Source organism: Salmo trutta, chromosome 16 (assembly GCF_901001165.1).
Source record: "Salmo trutta chromosome 16, fSalTru1.1, whole genome shotgun sequence".
Lineage (NCBI taxonomy): Eukaryota > Metazoa > Chordata > Actinopteri > Salmoniformes > Salmonidae > Salmo > Salmo trutta.
Genome location: NC_042972.1, coordinates 30,054,344 through 30,070,637, shown reverse-complemented (window position 1 = coordinate 30,070,637; position 16,294 = coordinate 30,054,344). Strand labels below are relative to the sequence as shown.

Below are 16,294 nucleotides of genomic sequence, written 5' to 3'. Positions count from 1 at the left end.
CTGTGTGGAAGCACCTGCTTTCAAAATATTTTGTATCCCCCATTTACCCCATCCCCCAACTGTTTCCATTATTTTGGCAGTTACCTGTATGTGTTCAGTCAGTGGTGTACAAAATGCTCTTCTACATTCAGTTGACAAACAGTAACGCCAGGGGGAGCAGACCGTCTACTGATCTCATGCTCCAGTCACAACAATTAACATCATACATGGTCATGTGACAGATTCCTTTGGCGAGTTGTTCATCGCTCACAGTTATGGCGGTGTCAGGGAGTCGCAAGGATGGAATACAATCCACATCTTGATATCTGCTTTTTTCGTTGACTCAGGAACGTGTTACCACTTTTCCTTGATTGTTACATACTACTCCGTATTATTCCTGCAACGATGGCGGGCCGAGGCGTGGATATGTCAGCACTGCCAAAAGAGGTCAGGGACCAATTGGCGGAGTTGGATTTGGAGCTGTCTGAAGGTAAGTGCTTGGGACAGGGAAAAGAGAAAGAGTTGAAGAGTTGTGTCTGGTAAATGCTCCTATGAGTGTGTCCCAGATAAAAACATCAACAAACACCCGTCCCGTGTCAGTGGCGAGAACTGCAGGCACGACTCGCTCGCGCTGCTCTGTTGCCCGGGAGGATGAAAACACTGACTTCCTTTTTTAGATTTTTCCTTTAATTAGCTGGTTAGTGCCCTAAAACAATAGGTGTTGGTCTTTATTATTTTCGCCTGCAATGTCATAGTGTTGTTGAGTAATGACAATATATAGAGAGATTACTGATGGATGAGGCTTTTGATGTGGCTACAGTATTACTTGTATGCTACTGTATATCCCGTGACTGGATGTTTTTTTAATAGGGCTATTTCTTTATTTATATTTTACATAATACTTACCACCAGAAGTATACCTCTCAACGTTAAATCAATCTTCCAATTTGCTTTGCAGTCAGTGCATTTTTCTCTAGTCGCTAGGCAATAAACTGCCTTCATGTTAATTGCAATATCAAGGAGACCATACAGGTTTTCTTCCTGTCATAGAAATTAGGTCAAAACTCTCTCCCTCTTCACATGTCTGTTTCTGAAATCATAGTCCTCCTGCAGTGATGCTACACGTTCCATAGAACTACAATAAGGTAGACTGCAAAACTCTTGTTTATGTGGGAATGCAGCTTTCACCTTGTTTTGACAAATGGCAACACTGAAAAGGAAATAATATGGTATTATGCAAGTCTCCTACTTAGTTGGTGAATCACAGTATTGCTGGTTCTGTGCTGTGCGGTTCCAACCCGCCGGGGTTAGATTAGTAATGTTATGTTTCTGCTTTGGAGAGGATGTAGAGTACCAGTCAAAAGTTTGGACACAACTACTAATTCCAGGGTTTTTCTTTATGTATACTATTTTCTATATTGTAGAATGATAGTGAATACATAAAATAACAGACATGGAATCATGTAGTAACCAAAACAGTGTTAAACAAATCAAAATATATTTTATATTTGAGATTCTTTAAAGTAGCCACCCTTTGCCTTGATGATAGCTTTGCACACTCTTGGCGTTCTCTCATCCAGCTTCATGAGGTAGTCATCTGAAATGCATTTCAATTAACAGGTGTGCCTTGTTAAAAATTAATTTGTGGAATTTCTTTCCTTCTTAATGCGTTTGAGCCAATCAGTTGTGCTGTAACAAGGTAGTAGAGGTCGACCGATTAATCGGAATGGCCGATTTAATTAGGGCCGATTTCAAGTTTTCATAACAATCGGAAATCGGGATTTTTGGACGCCGATTTGGCCGATGTTTTACATTTTTAAATTTGTATTTTATTTTAGACCTTTATTTAACTAGGCAAATCAGTTAAGAACACATTCTTATTTTCAATGACGGCCTAGGAACGGTGGGTTAACTGTCTTGTTCAGGAGCAGAACGACAGATTTTTACCTTGTCAGCTCGGGGATTCAATCTTGCAACCTTACGGTTAACTAGTCCAATGCTCTAACCACCTGCTTTACATTGCACTCCACGAGGAGCCTGCCTGTTACGCGAATGCAGTAAGAAGCCAAGGTAAGTTGCTAGCTAGCATTAAACTTATCTTATAAAAAACAATCAATCAATCCTAATCACTAGTTAACTACACATGGTTGATGATATTACTAGTTTTTCTAGCCTGTCCTGCGTTGCATATAATCGCTTAGGTACACGTTGCTCCAACCATAAACATCAATGTCTTTCTTAAAATCAATACACAAGTATATATTTTTAAACCTGCATATTTAGTTAATATTGCCTGCTAACATGAATTTCTTTTAACTAGGGAAAATGTGTCACTTCCCTTGCAAACAGAGTCAGGGTATATGCAGCAGTTTGGGCCGCCTGGCTTGTTGCGAACTGTGAAGACTATTTCTTCATAACAAAGACAGCCGACTTCGCCAAACGGGGGATGATTTAACAAAAGCGCATTTGCGAAAAAAAGCACAATCGTTGCACGACTGTACCTAACCATAAACATCAATGCCTTTCTTAAAATCAATACACAGAAGTATATATTTTTAAACCTGCATATTTAGCTAAAAGAAATCCAGGTTAGCAGGCAATATTGACCAGGTGAAATTGTGTCACTTCTCTTGCGTTCATTGCACGCAGAGTCAGGGTATATGCAACAGTTTGGGCCGCCTGGCTCGTTGCGAACTAATTTGCCAGAATTTTAAGTAATTATGACATAACATTGAAGGTTGTGCAATGTAACAGGAATATTTAGACTTAGGGATGCCACCCGTTAGATAAAATACGGGACGGTTCCGTATTTCACTGACAGGAAAAATGTTTGGTTTTCGAGATGATAGTTTCTGGATTCGACCATATTAATGACCTAAGGCTCGTATTTCTGTGTGTTATTATGTTATAATTAAGTCTATGATTTGATAGAGCAGTCTGACTGAGCGATGGTAGGCACCAGCAGGCTCGTAAGCATTGATTGAAACAGCACTTTCGTGCGTCTGCCAGCAGCCCTTCGCAATGCATTGTGCTGTTTATGACTTCAAGCCTGTCAACGCCCAAGATTAGGCTGGTGTAACCGATGTGAAATGGCTAGCTAGTTAGCCGGGTGCGCGCTAATAGCGTTTCAAACGTCACTTGCTCTGAGACTTGGAGTAGTTGTTGCCCTTGCTCTACATGGGTAACGCTGCTTCGAGGGTGGCTGTTGTCGATGTGTTCCTGGTTCGAGCCCAGGTAGGAGCGGGGAGAGGGACGGAAGCTATACTGTTACACTGGCAGTACTAAACTGCCTATAAGAACATCCAATAGTCAAAGGTACAGTGGGGGGGAAAAGTATTTGATCCCCTGCAGATTTTGTACGTTTGCCCACTTACAAAGAAATGATCAGTCTATAATTTTAATGGTTGGTTTATATGAACAGTGAGAGACAGAATAACAACAAAAAAATCCAGAAAAACGCATGTCAAAAATTTTATAAAATGATTTGCATTTTAATGAGGGAAATAAGTATTTGACCCCTCTGCAAAACATGACTTAGTACTTGGTTGCAAAACCCTTGTTGGCAATCACAGAGGTCAGACATTTCTTGTAGTTGGCCACTAGGTTTGCACACGTCTTAGGAGGGATTTTGTCCCACTCCTCTTTGCAGATCTTCTCCAAGTCAATAAGGTTTCGAGGCTGACGTTTTGCAACTCGAACCTTTAGCTCCCTCCACAGATTTTCTATGGGATTAAGGTCTGGAGACTGGCTAGGCCACTCCAGGACCTTAATGTGCTTCTTCTTGAGCCACTCCTTTGTTGCCTTGGCAGTGTGTTTTGGGTCATTGTCATGCTGAAATACCCATCCACGACCCATTTTCAGTGCTCTGGCTGAGGGAAGGAGGTTCTCACCCAAGATTTGATGGTACATGGCCCCGTCAAATGATGCGATGAAGTTGTCCTGTCCCCTTAGCAGAAAAACACCCCCAAGCATAATGTTTCCACCTCCATGTTTGATGGTGGGGATGGTGTTCTTGGGGTCATAGGCAGCATTCCTCCTCCAAACACGGCGAGTTGAGTTGATGCCAAAGAGCTCCATTTTGGTCTCATCTGACCACAACACTTTCACCAGTTGTCCTCTGAATCATTCAGATGTTCGTTGGCAAACTTCACATGGGCATGTGTATGTATTGTTGAGCAGGGGGCCCTTGCGGGCGCTGCAGGATTTCAGTCCTTCACAGCGTAGTGTTACCAATTGTTTTCTTGGTGACATGGTCCCAGCTGCCTTGAGATCATTGACAAGATCCTCCTGTGTAGTTCTGAGCTGATTCCTCACTGTTCTCATGATCATTGCAACTCCACGAGGTGAGATCTTGCATGGAGCCCCAGGCCGAGGGAGATTGACAGTTCTTTTATGTTTCTTCCATTTGGGAATAATCGCACCAAATGTTGTCACCTTCTCACCAAGCTGCTTGGCGATGGTCTTGTAGCCCATTCCAGCCTTGGGTAGGTCTACAATCTTGTCCCTGACATCCTTGGAGAGCTCTTTGGTCTTGGCCATGGTGGAGAGTTTGGAATCTGATTGATTGATTGCTCCTAATCTCATCTTGTTACCTGTATAAAAGACACCTGGGAGCCAGAAATCTTTCTGATTGAGAGGGGATCAAATACTTATTTCCCTCATTAAAATGCAAATCAATTCATAACATTTTTGACATGCGTTTTTCTGGATTTTTTTGTTGTTATTCTGTCTCTCACTGTTCTAATAAACCTACCATTAAAATTATAGACTGATCATTTCTTTGTCAGTGGGCAAACGTACAAAATCAGCAGGGGATCAAATACTTTTTCCCCCCACTGTATATGAAATACAAATTGTATAGAGAGAAATAGTCCTATAATTCCTATAATAACTACAACCTAAAACTTCTTACCTGGGAATATTGAAGACTCATGTTAAAAGGAACCACCAGCTTTCATATGTTCCCATGTTCTGAGCAAGGCACTTAAACGTTATGTTTCTTACATGGCACTTTTACTTTCTTCTCCAACACTTTGTTTTTGCATTATTTAAACCAAATTGAACATGTTTCATTATTTATTTGAGGCTAAATTGATTTTATTGATGTATTATATTAAGTTAAAATAAGTGTTCATTCAGTATTGTTGTAATTGTCATTATTACAAATAAATAAATACAAATAATCAGCCGATTAATCGGTAGCAGTTTTTTTTTTTGGGTCCTCCAATAATCGGTATCGGCATTGAAAAATCATAATCGGTCGACCTCTACAAGGTAGGGGTGGTATACAGAAGATAGCCCTATTTGGTAAAATACCAAGTCCATGTTATGGCAAGAACAGCTCAAATAAGCAAAGAGAAACGACAGTCCATTATTACTTTAAGACGTGAAGGTCAGTAAATCCCTAAAAGTGCAGTTGCAAAAACCATCAAGTGCTATGATGAAACTGGCTCTCATGAGGACCGCCAACGGAAAGGAAGACCCGGAATTACCAGCCTCAGAATTTGCAGCCCTAATACAGTTGAAGTCGGAAGTTTACATACACCTTAGCCAAATACATTTAAACTCAGTTTTTCACAATTCCTGACATTTAGTCCTCGTAAAAATTCCCTGTCTTAGGTCAGTTTGGATCACCACTTTATTTTAAGAATGTGAAAGGTCAGAATAATAGTAGAGAGAATTATTTATTTCAGCTTTAATTTCTTTCATCACATTCCCAGAGGGTCAGAAGTTTACATACACTCAATTAGTATTTGGTAGCATTGCCTTTAAATTGTTTAACTTCGGTCAAACGTTTCGAGTAACCTTCCATAAGCTTCCCACAATAAGTTGGGTGAATTTTGGCCCATTCCTACTGACAGAGCTGGTGTAACGGAGTCAGGTTTGTAGGCCTCCTTGCTCGCACACACTTTTTGACTTCTGCCCACACATTTTCTATAGAATTGAGGTCAGTGCTTTGTGATGGCCACTCCAATACCTTGACTTTGTTGTCCTTAAGCTATTTTGCCACAACTTCGGAAGTATGCTTGAGGTCATTGTCCATTTGGAAAACCCATTTGCGACAAAGCTTTAACTTCCTGACAGAACGCGTCTCCTTCCAGAGCGGTATGACGGCTGCGTGGTCCCATGGTGTTTATACTTGCATACTATTGTTTGTACAGATGAACATGATATTATGATATTAAATGTCACTGTTCTATTTTCTATGGATGGTCTTAAACTGCTGTAATTTATGTCTGAGATTATATGAACATGACTGGGCATTCAGACATATCTGTATCCATTCATCATCATCATCAATAGTGTCTGTCACCAGAAAAAGCCTATCAACCCTTGATACAGTTTGGAAATCAACTTTAGAGGTTTGTCAGACTGCTTTAAAATAGTTGAAATCTTTGTATCTGAAAAAGTTCACCTCAGCGTCATCACAGGCTCGTCTTCACTGGTTACATGACTGTGCTGAGGCCCCTGTCACCATCTAATCCTGCGCAGGTGAGGCATGACAAAGAATTACCTTGGTGTACATTTATACATTATATTATCCAAGAATATAATTAATGGTTCAATAATTGAAATTACCATTATTCCCAGATCACAGACTGTAGCCTAGCAATCAACTCAAGATGGAACTTTGTATCCATTCACTGATTGTAATCAGACTGGTCTTCCCTGGCTTTCTGACCCTGCTGGGACACCTGTCACCATTTGATCCTGATTAGACATGATGACCATAGTGTTGTGTACTGACTGCACCATGACAGTGTAGCCTGCAGAGCTGTTTATACTGTGTCAGTGTGAAAAGTAGGGAATTAGCTAGGAAAACTGACAGATCAATATCTTCACATCGCTATACTGACTCGAATAAAAACTCACATGGTGCTGTCAAAAAATGTCAGAATATCGGTCTTCAATAGTTTGGCTACTGGTTCCATCATTTGATTTAGGTCTAGTGTGAATGAGGCAAAAATAATGGCTAAAGTTAGTGAGCTAGCTAGCTAACGTTAGCCAACTTTTGGCTGGCTCTAATGGTACATCAACTGGTGAAAACTAGCCAAGTTAATTTACTTCTGTTGAAACGTGGCAAAAAGGCTACAAAACATTTCCATACACACAACAGTTGTTCGATGCTGCTACCTGACAGATAGCTAGAGGCTAGTGCTGAACTGGCTGTGGTAGCTACTAGCTAGCTAGCTTCATTCTCTTCAGACAGAACTTCAGTCAAGAGGGGATGAAACATTAGCTAACTTTACATGCCATTTACACTACTAGGTCAGCAATGGGGATAAACACTTTTTTTCTGTTAAGTCAAACAGCTGTTACCTTGCCAGCTACATCAGTCAAATAAAGAGTAACTAGTTTCTGCTCTGCTTGCTATTACAAACAAGAGAAAAAACGCAACACACAGAGACAGCAGCACCGTGCTGGTCTAAACTAATAGCTTTCCCTTCACACAGCATGTCTGACGCTCTGTGGTGTCCATCTGGTCCTAAAACAGCCTACCCGACCGCTCTGGGGTGTCAGCATGCTCCTAAAGCACATTGATGCCGCTGTTTGTATCACCGTGCAATAAAACTGAGGGAGACAAAAATGCATTTTCAGAATGTGGGGAGGTCATGTCCCCAGTGAAAATTGCGCCCCTGGCCTATTGTAGAAGTGCTCACAAAGTGACATTTTGGACCTGAATGCAAACACATTCAAGAGATAAAGCTGCTCAAAATGTACCTATTTTGCATACCCCACCATACCATGAGACATCCTGTCATGCCCTGACCTGAGAGAGAGGGTTTGTTTCTCTGTGTGGTTAGGTCAGGGTGTGGGGTGGGCATTCTATGTTTTGTATTTCTTTGTGTTGGGCCGAGTATGGTTCCTAACCAGAGCAGCTGTCTATCGTTGTCTCTGATTAGGAACCATACTTAGGCAGCCTGTTTTTCCTTTGGGGTTTGTGGGTAGTTGTTTTCCGTTTTAGTCATAAGTACCTGACGGGACTGTTGTTGGTCATTTTTCTTGTTTTGCTGTTGAAGTGTTTTCATTAAAGAATTAAGAATGAGCACTATCCACGCTGCGTCTTGGTCTACTCATTTTGACGCCTGTGACAGAACTACCCACCATAAAAGGACCAAGCAGCGTGAGAGGAGGTATCTTGAGTCATGGACGTGGGAAGAAGTCCTAGATGGAAAGGGACCCTGGAGCCAGGCTGGGGAGTACCAGCGCCCGAAGGAGGAACTGGAAGAAGCGAAGAGGGAACGACGGTATTATGAGGCGTTGTATCCTCCAATTGAGGAGGTGAAGAGGCAGCCCCCCAATTTTTATTTGGGGGAGGGGGGGGCATAAGGGGAGTTTGGCTAGGTCAGGGGGGAGCCCTGACCTAACTTCCCCGGCATTTCTGAGAGAGCCATGGAGGAAACCAGAACCAGTCGGGGAATCATGAGCGGAGTACGACGCTAGATTCCGGAGAGAGGGACTGGCGGAAAGGGCACGACGGAGCAGGCGTGCAGAGGGGCGATCAATGCAGTATGGAGTAATGCGCACTAGGTCGCCCATACGCACTCACAGTCCGGTGCGGTCGATACAGGCTCCTCAACGTTGTCGTGCGACAGTAAGCCGGCAGCCAGGTAAAAGTGCGCCGGCTCAACGTATCTGGCCTCCAGTGCGGCTCCTCGGCCCAGGATATCCTACGCCTGCTCCACGCACGATACCCCGCACGATACACCGCATTCCCCAGCACAGCCTAGTTCGTCCTGTGCCAGCGCTTCGCCCTTGCTGGGCTGGAGTCAGCATCGAGCCAGGACGGGTTGTGCTAGCGGTAAGCGTCAGACCTCCAGTGAGAATCCATGGTCCAGTATATCCTACGCCTGCTCCACGCACGGTACCCCGCATTCCCCAGCACAGCCCAATTCGTCCTGTGCCGGCACTCTGCCCTTGCCGGGCTAGCATCAGCATCAAGCCAGGACGGGTTGTGCTAGCCGCAAACACCAGACCTCCAGTAAGCCTCCATGGCCCAGTACGTCCGGTGCCGGCTCCGCGCACTCGTCCCCCAGTGTGCCCTCCGCTCCTCAGCCCGGAGCCTCCAGCGACGCTCCTCAGCCGGGAGCCTCCAGCGCCGCTCCTCAGCCCGGAGCCTCCAGCGACGCTCCTCAGCCGGGAGCCTCCAGCGCCGCTCCTCAGCCCGGAGCCTCCAGCGCCGCTCCTCAGCCCGGAGCCTCCAGCGCCGCTCCTCAGCCCGGAGCCTCCAGCGACGCTCCTCAGCCCGGAGCCTCCAGCGACGCTCCTCAGCCCGGAGCCTCCAGCGACGCTCCGCAGCCCGGAGTCTTCAGCGACGGTCCGCAGCCCAGAGTCTTCAGCGGCGATGATCCACGGTCTGGTTCCTCCGGCGACACAGAAGCGGGGGATCAGCGGGCGGTGTGGGGGCTACGCCCCGAAACAGAGCCGCCGCCAAGTATGGATGCCCACCCGGACCCTCCCCTATAGGTTCAGGTTTGCGGCCGGGAGTCCGCACCTTTGGGGGTGGGGGGGGGGGTATTGTCACGCCCTGATCTGAGAGAGAGGGTTTGTTTCTCTATGTGGTTAAGTCAGGGTGTGGGGTGGGCATTCTATGTTTTGTATTTCTTTGTGTTGGGCCGAGTATGGTTCCTAACCAGAGGCAGCTGTCTATCATTGTCTCTGATTAGGAACCATACTTAGGCAGCCTGTTTTTCCTTTGGGGTTTGTGGGTAGTTGTTTTCCGTTTTAGTCGTAAGTACCTGATGGGACTGTTGTTGGTCGTTTTTCTTGTTTTGCTGTTGAAGAGTTTTCATTAAAGAATTAAGAGTGAGCACTATCCACGCTGCGTCTTGGTCTCCTTTCAACGACCCCTGTGACACATCCATGTCTTCATCACAGGAAAATTGATTAAATTATTTTTTTCCTGCAGATCTACACAACCTACTCCACATTTTCAAAGTGAAAAGAAAAAAATACTAAAACTGAAATATCAGAACTGGATAAGTCTCCACCCCCTGAGTTCATACTTGGAGGAATCACCTTTGTCTGAAGGTACACAGTTGTGAATCATTTTCAGCTGAGAATATTTTTTATTGAGATTCTACCAACTTTGCACAACTCTTAGGGCAACATACAGTGCATTCGGAAATTATTCAGACCCCTTCACTTTTTCCACATTTTGTTATGTTACAGCCTTATTCTCAAATGCATTAAATATTTTTTTTGTCTCATCAATATACACACAATACCCCATAAAGACAAACAGGTTTTTAGGAATTTTAGCAAATGTATAAAAAAAACAAGAAGCGAAATACCTTATTTACATAAGTATTCAGAACCTTTGCTATGAGACTCAATTGTTCTCAGGTGCATCCTGTTTCCATTGTACATCCTTCAAATGGTTCTACAACTTGATTGGAGTCCACCTGTGGTAAAATCAATTGATTGGACATGATTTGGAAAGGCACACACCTGTCTATATAAGGTCCCACAGTTGACAGTGCATGTCAGAGCAAAAACCAAGCCATGAGGTCAAAGGAATTGTCCATAGAGCTTCGAGACACTATTGTGTCACGGCACAGATCTAAGGAAGGGTACCAAAACATTTCTGCAGCATTGAAGGACCCCAAGAACACTGGTCTCCATCATTCTTAAATGGAAGAAGTTTGGAACCACCAAGACTTCCTAGTGCTGGCCGCCCGGCCAAACTGAACAATCGGTGGAGAAGGGTCTTGGTCAGGGAGGTGACCAAGAACTCCCATCCATGGAGATGGGAGAACCTTCCAGATGGAAGCGGGCACATGACAACCCGCTTGAAGTTTGCCAAAAGGCACCTAAAGGTCTCTCAGACCATGAGAAACAACATTCTCTGGTCTGATGAAACCAAGATTGAACTCTTTGGCCTGAATGCCAAGGGTCCCGTCTGGAGGAAACCTGGCACCATCCCTACGGTGAAACATGGTGGTGGCAGCATCATGCTGTGGTGATATTTTTCAGCGGCAGGGACTCGGAGACTAGTCAGGATCGAGAGAAAGATGAATGGAGAAAAGTATAGAGAGATCCTTGATGAAAACCTGCCTCAGAGCGCTCAGGACCTCAGACTGGGGCGGAGGATCACCTTCCAACAGGACAATGACCCTAAACACACACTCCCTCTTCAACACGATCGAACACCTGAAAATAGCTGTGCAGCGACGCTCTCCGTCCAACCTGACAGAGCTTGAGAGGATCTACAGAGAAGAATGGTAGAAACTCCCCAAATACAGGTATGCCAAGCTTGTAGCATCATACCCAAGAAGACTCGAGGCTGTAATTGCAGCCAAAGGTACTTCAACGAAGTACTGAGTAAAGTGTCTGAATACTTATGGAAATGTGATTTTTCAGTTTTTTATTTTTAATACATTTGCAAAAATGTCTGAAAACCAATTTTTGCAATGTCATTATGGGGTATTGTGTTTAGATTGATGAGGAAAAAACGATTTAATCTATTTTAGAATAAGGCTGTAATGTAACAAAATGTGGCAAAGTCTAGGGGTCTGAATACTTTCCGAATGCACTGTATACTGTATCCATCGTTTTTGTCCAATTTGCTAAGGCTCAGTAAATTTTGTTTGGGAATCATTGTTTGGGGACCCTGAAGAAGGCACAGTGATGCCGAAACGTTGGTGTTTTTTTATCCAATAAATTACTGGGAGGTTATATACACTACCGTTCAAAAGTTTGGGGTCACTTAGAAATGTCCTTGTTTTTTTTTAAAGAAAAGCACATTTTTATCCTTTAAAACAACATCAAATTGATCATAAATACAGTGTAAACATTGTTAATGTTGTAAATGACTATTGTAGCTGGAAACGGCTGATTTTTGAATGGAATATCTACATAGGAGTACAGAGGCCCATTATCAGCAACCATCACTCCTGTGTTCCAATGGCACGTTGTGTTAGCTAATCCAAGTTTATCATTTTAAAAGGCTAATTGATCATTAGAAAACCCTTTTGCAATTATGTTAGCACAGCTGAAAACTGTTGTTCTGATTAAAGAAGCAATAAAACTGGCCTTCTTTAGACTAGTTGAGTATCTGGAGCATCAGCATTTGTGAGTTTGATTACAGGCTCAAAATGGCCAGAAACAAACACCTTTTTTCTGAAACTTGTCAGTCTATTCTTGTTCTGAGAAATGAAGGCTATTCCATGCGAGAAATTGCCAAGAAATGTAAGATCTTGTACAACGCTGTGTACTACTCCCTTCACAGAACAGCGGAAACTGGCTCTAACCAGAATAGAAAGAGGAATGAGAGGCCCCGGTGCACAACTGAGCAAGAGGACAAGTACATTAGAGTGTCTAGTTTGAGAAACAGATGCCTCACAAGTCCTCAACTGGCAGCTTTATTAAATAGTACCCGCAAAACACCAGTCTCGTCAACAGTGAAGAGGCGACTCCAGGATACTCTCCGGGGTAACAAACCACAAGCAAATAAAAACAACTCCCCCAATAAGATGTGTGAAATCTGTTTTATCTCGATCAAATCAATTAGATTGGATTGTTTGAATGTCACAGGGCACTTCTGAAAAGGCCTGAGCGATGGAGGAGCCCTAGTTCACTGTAACATACAGTGGGTGACCTCACTTTTACATGACAGTGTGGCCTTGTTAATAATAGACTTCAATTAACAGTTTGGTTAATGAGGTTAAGGGGTGATACTCTGTTTAGGAGAGAGAGTAGCTATCTATTAACCTGTTACATCTAGGGGGCAGTAATTTCACGGCTGGATAAAAAACGTACCCGATTTAATCTGATTATTAGTCCTGCCCAGAAACTGGAATATGCATATAATTATTAGCTTTGGAGAGAAAACACTCCAAAGTTTCTGAAACTGTTTGAATGGTGTCTGTGAGTATAACAGAACTCTTATGGCAGGCAAAAACCTGAGATGCTTCTGTTCAGGAAGTACCCTGTCTGAACATTTCTTGCCCTTCTTTATTATCTCTGTCGTTTACAAAGGATCTCTGCTCTTACGTGACAATTCTCACGTCAACAATGGAGTCTCACAGCCCGGGAAAAACAGGAATGATGTCATTCAAAGCCCTGGCTGAAGCACACGAGAGCAAATGCTGAGTGGTCAGTCAATGGACTAAGCCTTAGGCGCGTGACACGCCCCGCCCCCGGCTTTTGGTTTTTTCCTCAGTTTACAGACAGGCAGATTCCCGGTCGGAATATTATCGCTTCTCTACGAGATAAATTGCATAAATATTGGTTTTAAACAGCGGTTGACATGCTTCGAAGTACGGTAATGGAATATTTCGAAATTTTTTGTCATATTTTGCGTCATGCTCGTGGCCGAGATTTAGCGTTGGGATAGTGTCTAGAACGCACGAACAAAACGTCGCTGTTTGGATATAACGATGGATTATTTGGGACCAAACCTACATTTGTTATTGAAGTAGAAGTCCTGGCAGTGTATTCTGATGAAGAACAAGCAAGGTAAGAACATTTTTCTTATAGGAAATGTGATTTTGGTGAAGGCTACACTGGGTGGGTGTCTAAATAGCTAGCCCTGTAACGCCGGGCTATGTACTTACATTATTGCAAAATGTGCTTCATCCGAAAAGCTATTTTAAAATCGGACATATCGAGTGCATAGAGGAGTTCTGTATCTATAATTCTTAAAATAATTGTTATGCTTTTTGTGAACGTTTATCGTGAGTAATTTAGTAAAATCACCGGAAGTGTTCGGTGGGAATGCTAGTTCTGAACGTCACATGCTAATGTAAAAAGCTGGTTTTTGATATAAATATGAACTTGATTGAACAGACATGCATGTATTGTATAACACAATGTCCTAGGTGTGTCATCTGATGAAGATCATCAAAGGTTAGTGCTGCATTTAGATATGGTTTGGGTTTATGTGACATGATATGCTAGCTTGAAAAATGGCTGTGTGATTATTCCTGGCTGGGTACTCTGCTGACATAATCTAATGTTTTGCTTTCGCTGTAAAGCCTTTTTGAAATCGGACAGTTTGGTTAGATAAAGGAGAGTCTTGTCTTTAAATAGCTGTAACATAGTCATATGTTTGAAAAGTGTAAGTTTTCGGATTTAGAGGAGTTTGAATTTCGCGCCCCGCCCATCATTGGATATTGGAGCAGACGTTCCGCTAGCGGAACGTGTAGATGTAAGAAGTTAATAATAATGGCATGGCACATTTTATGATGTACTGCGTACACAGACTGTCACTATTTTTCTGCAGTGTGTGCAAATCAATTGGAAATGTTTGAGAGTGTGTTGTTGTGTGACAGACTGGTTGATTGAATCCCACAATATGGGATTTTTGTTTACATGTTTTTACCTTATTAAAATGTATCCTAGATACATATTTATTAGCATACGTAGTACTTTGAATAATGAGTGTTGAAATAACCTGGAACTGTTGTGTTCTGGCTCCAGTATGAGGTGTTTACTCCTTCCCTTCAGCCTCGTAGCCCTCAGCTAGTCCACTGACACTCGCACAGGCTCCATTTTGAGCTCCAGCAGCACAACATCCATTGATTGATTCACCACAAGGAGAATGCTGTCTCAACTCCAACCACACTGAGCCATGATCAGATGGCCGGACCAGAGTGGCCATGTTTGTAGTTCCATCAGGCTGCTAGTGGTTGTAGTATAACTGTAGCTTTAGTGGTTAACAAGAGTCAGTTAAGACTTCAGCAGCACAGGACTCAATAGAAACTCGAAACCCCCAGTGTGGCCATCACTCATCTCTGTCACAGCGGTGAAGGGAGGACGACACTGTACTGAACATCCAACAGTCTGCCCCACTCATGTCAAAGCTGGTACTGTAAGCACATAGCCTATTCTCTATTATCTATGTTTTGGGGAGTACTTTATCAGTATTATGCACCAAAACACATCATAATCCATTTTATTGGATTGTCAGTAATACTACATTGTATGGAGTAGTAGCAGTCTTCTTAAAGTTTCTCATGCATATCCTTTACATTTATAATAATCAGCCCATTGTTGTCACTCTGTGCCAAAGACAGGACTTCCATGGCAACAAATACAGGAAATATGCACCATCAGCATATTTTAGCATCAGTAGGTGTGGTGCATTGTGTGTGTGTGTGTGTCAGTAGTGGTGGAGCATTGTGTGTGTGTGTTAAGTTTTCCTCCACCTAGCTCTAACCCCGGTGACTGTGGACACAATGGGAGCCATTGAGAGGATCAAAGCCATGGTGGCTGGGAGCTTGGCTGGAATTTAGAACACTCAACCACAATCCTTTGTGTGTTTTTAAGCTTCTCAAATTAACTGTGTGCGTGCGTGCGTGCGTGCGTGTGCGCACACACACACACACACACAGACAATGTGTGCCCTTTTGCCTGGTTTTGGTGTCCCCCTGCCTGGTCTCCAAGGCCTGTGTGTATAATAGTATTATAGTATGGTGTAAGTGGTATAATGCTCTGATAAGAGCTGAGTGGATATGACTCCCCTTTGGCTTTGCTCTGGGCCCTGTCTCTGTCCCAGTGTGGACTCTAGTGTCTAGTGTGTGTTTGTCCAGTCATCTGTATATGTGTTTGTGTGTGTTCTGTCTGTGTTGCTGTGGGAGGAGAGGCAGGGTTTTCAGCACAGCAGCCTGTTCCATGCTGAGTGGAGAGCGGGAGAGAGAGAGAGAGCGGGAGAGAGAGAGAGAGCGGGAGAGAGAGAGAGAGCGGGAGAGAGAGAGAGAGCGGGAGAGAGAGAGAGAGCGGGAGAGAGAGAGAGAGAGCGGGAGAGAGAGAGAGAGAGCGGGAGAGAGAGAGAGAGCGGGAGAGAGACAGAGAGCGGGAGAGAGACAGAGAGCGGGAGAGAGACAGAGAGCGGGAGAGAGACAGAGAGCGGGAGAGAGAGAGAGAGAGAGCGAGGGAGAGTGGGAGAGGGAGCGAGGGAGAGAGAGGGAGAGACCCAAACTTAAGTAAATCTTTGACTATGTACAGAATAGCCTTGCTATTGAGAAAGGCCGACGTAGGCAGACCTTGCTCTCAAGAGAAGACAGGCTATGTGCACACTGCCCTCAAAATTAGGTGGAAACTGAGCTGCACTTCCTAACCTCCTGCCCAATGTATGACCATATTAGAGACACATATTTCCCTCAGATTACACAGATCCACAAAGAATTTGAAAACAAACCCGGTTTTGATAAACTCCCATATCTATTGGGTGAAATACCACAGTGTACCATCACTGCAGCAAGATTTGTGACCTGTTGCCACAAGAAAAGGTCAACCAGTGAAGAACAAACACCATTGTAAATACAACCCATATTTATGCTTATTTATTTTCCCTTTTGTAGTTTAACCA

At 43.6% G+C, this 16,294-nt stretch overlaps 1 protein-coding gene across 5 annotated transcripts in view; it reads left to right on the top strand.

Moving 5' to 3' along the window:
• The first annotated feature begins 213 nt into the window (after positions 1 to 213).
• LOC115150515 (disco-interacting protein 2 homolog B-A-like) overlaps positions 214 to 16,294 on the top strand; it is an 81,171-nt gene continuing 65,090 nt past the window's right edge. For all 5 annotated transcript variants that reach the window (XM_029693904.1, XM_029693907.1, XM_029693906.1 and 2 more), the window contains exon 1: positions 214 to 469. In XM_029693904.1, coding sequence (XP_029549764.1) covers positions 385 to 469 — 85 coding nt within the window. In that variant the 5' untranslated portion in view covers positions 214 to 384. The remainder of the gene's footprint in view (positions 470 to 16,294) is intronic.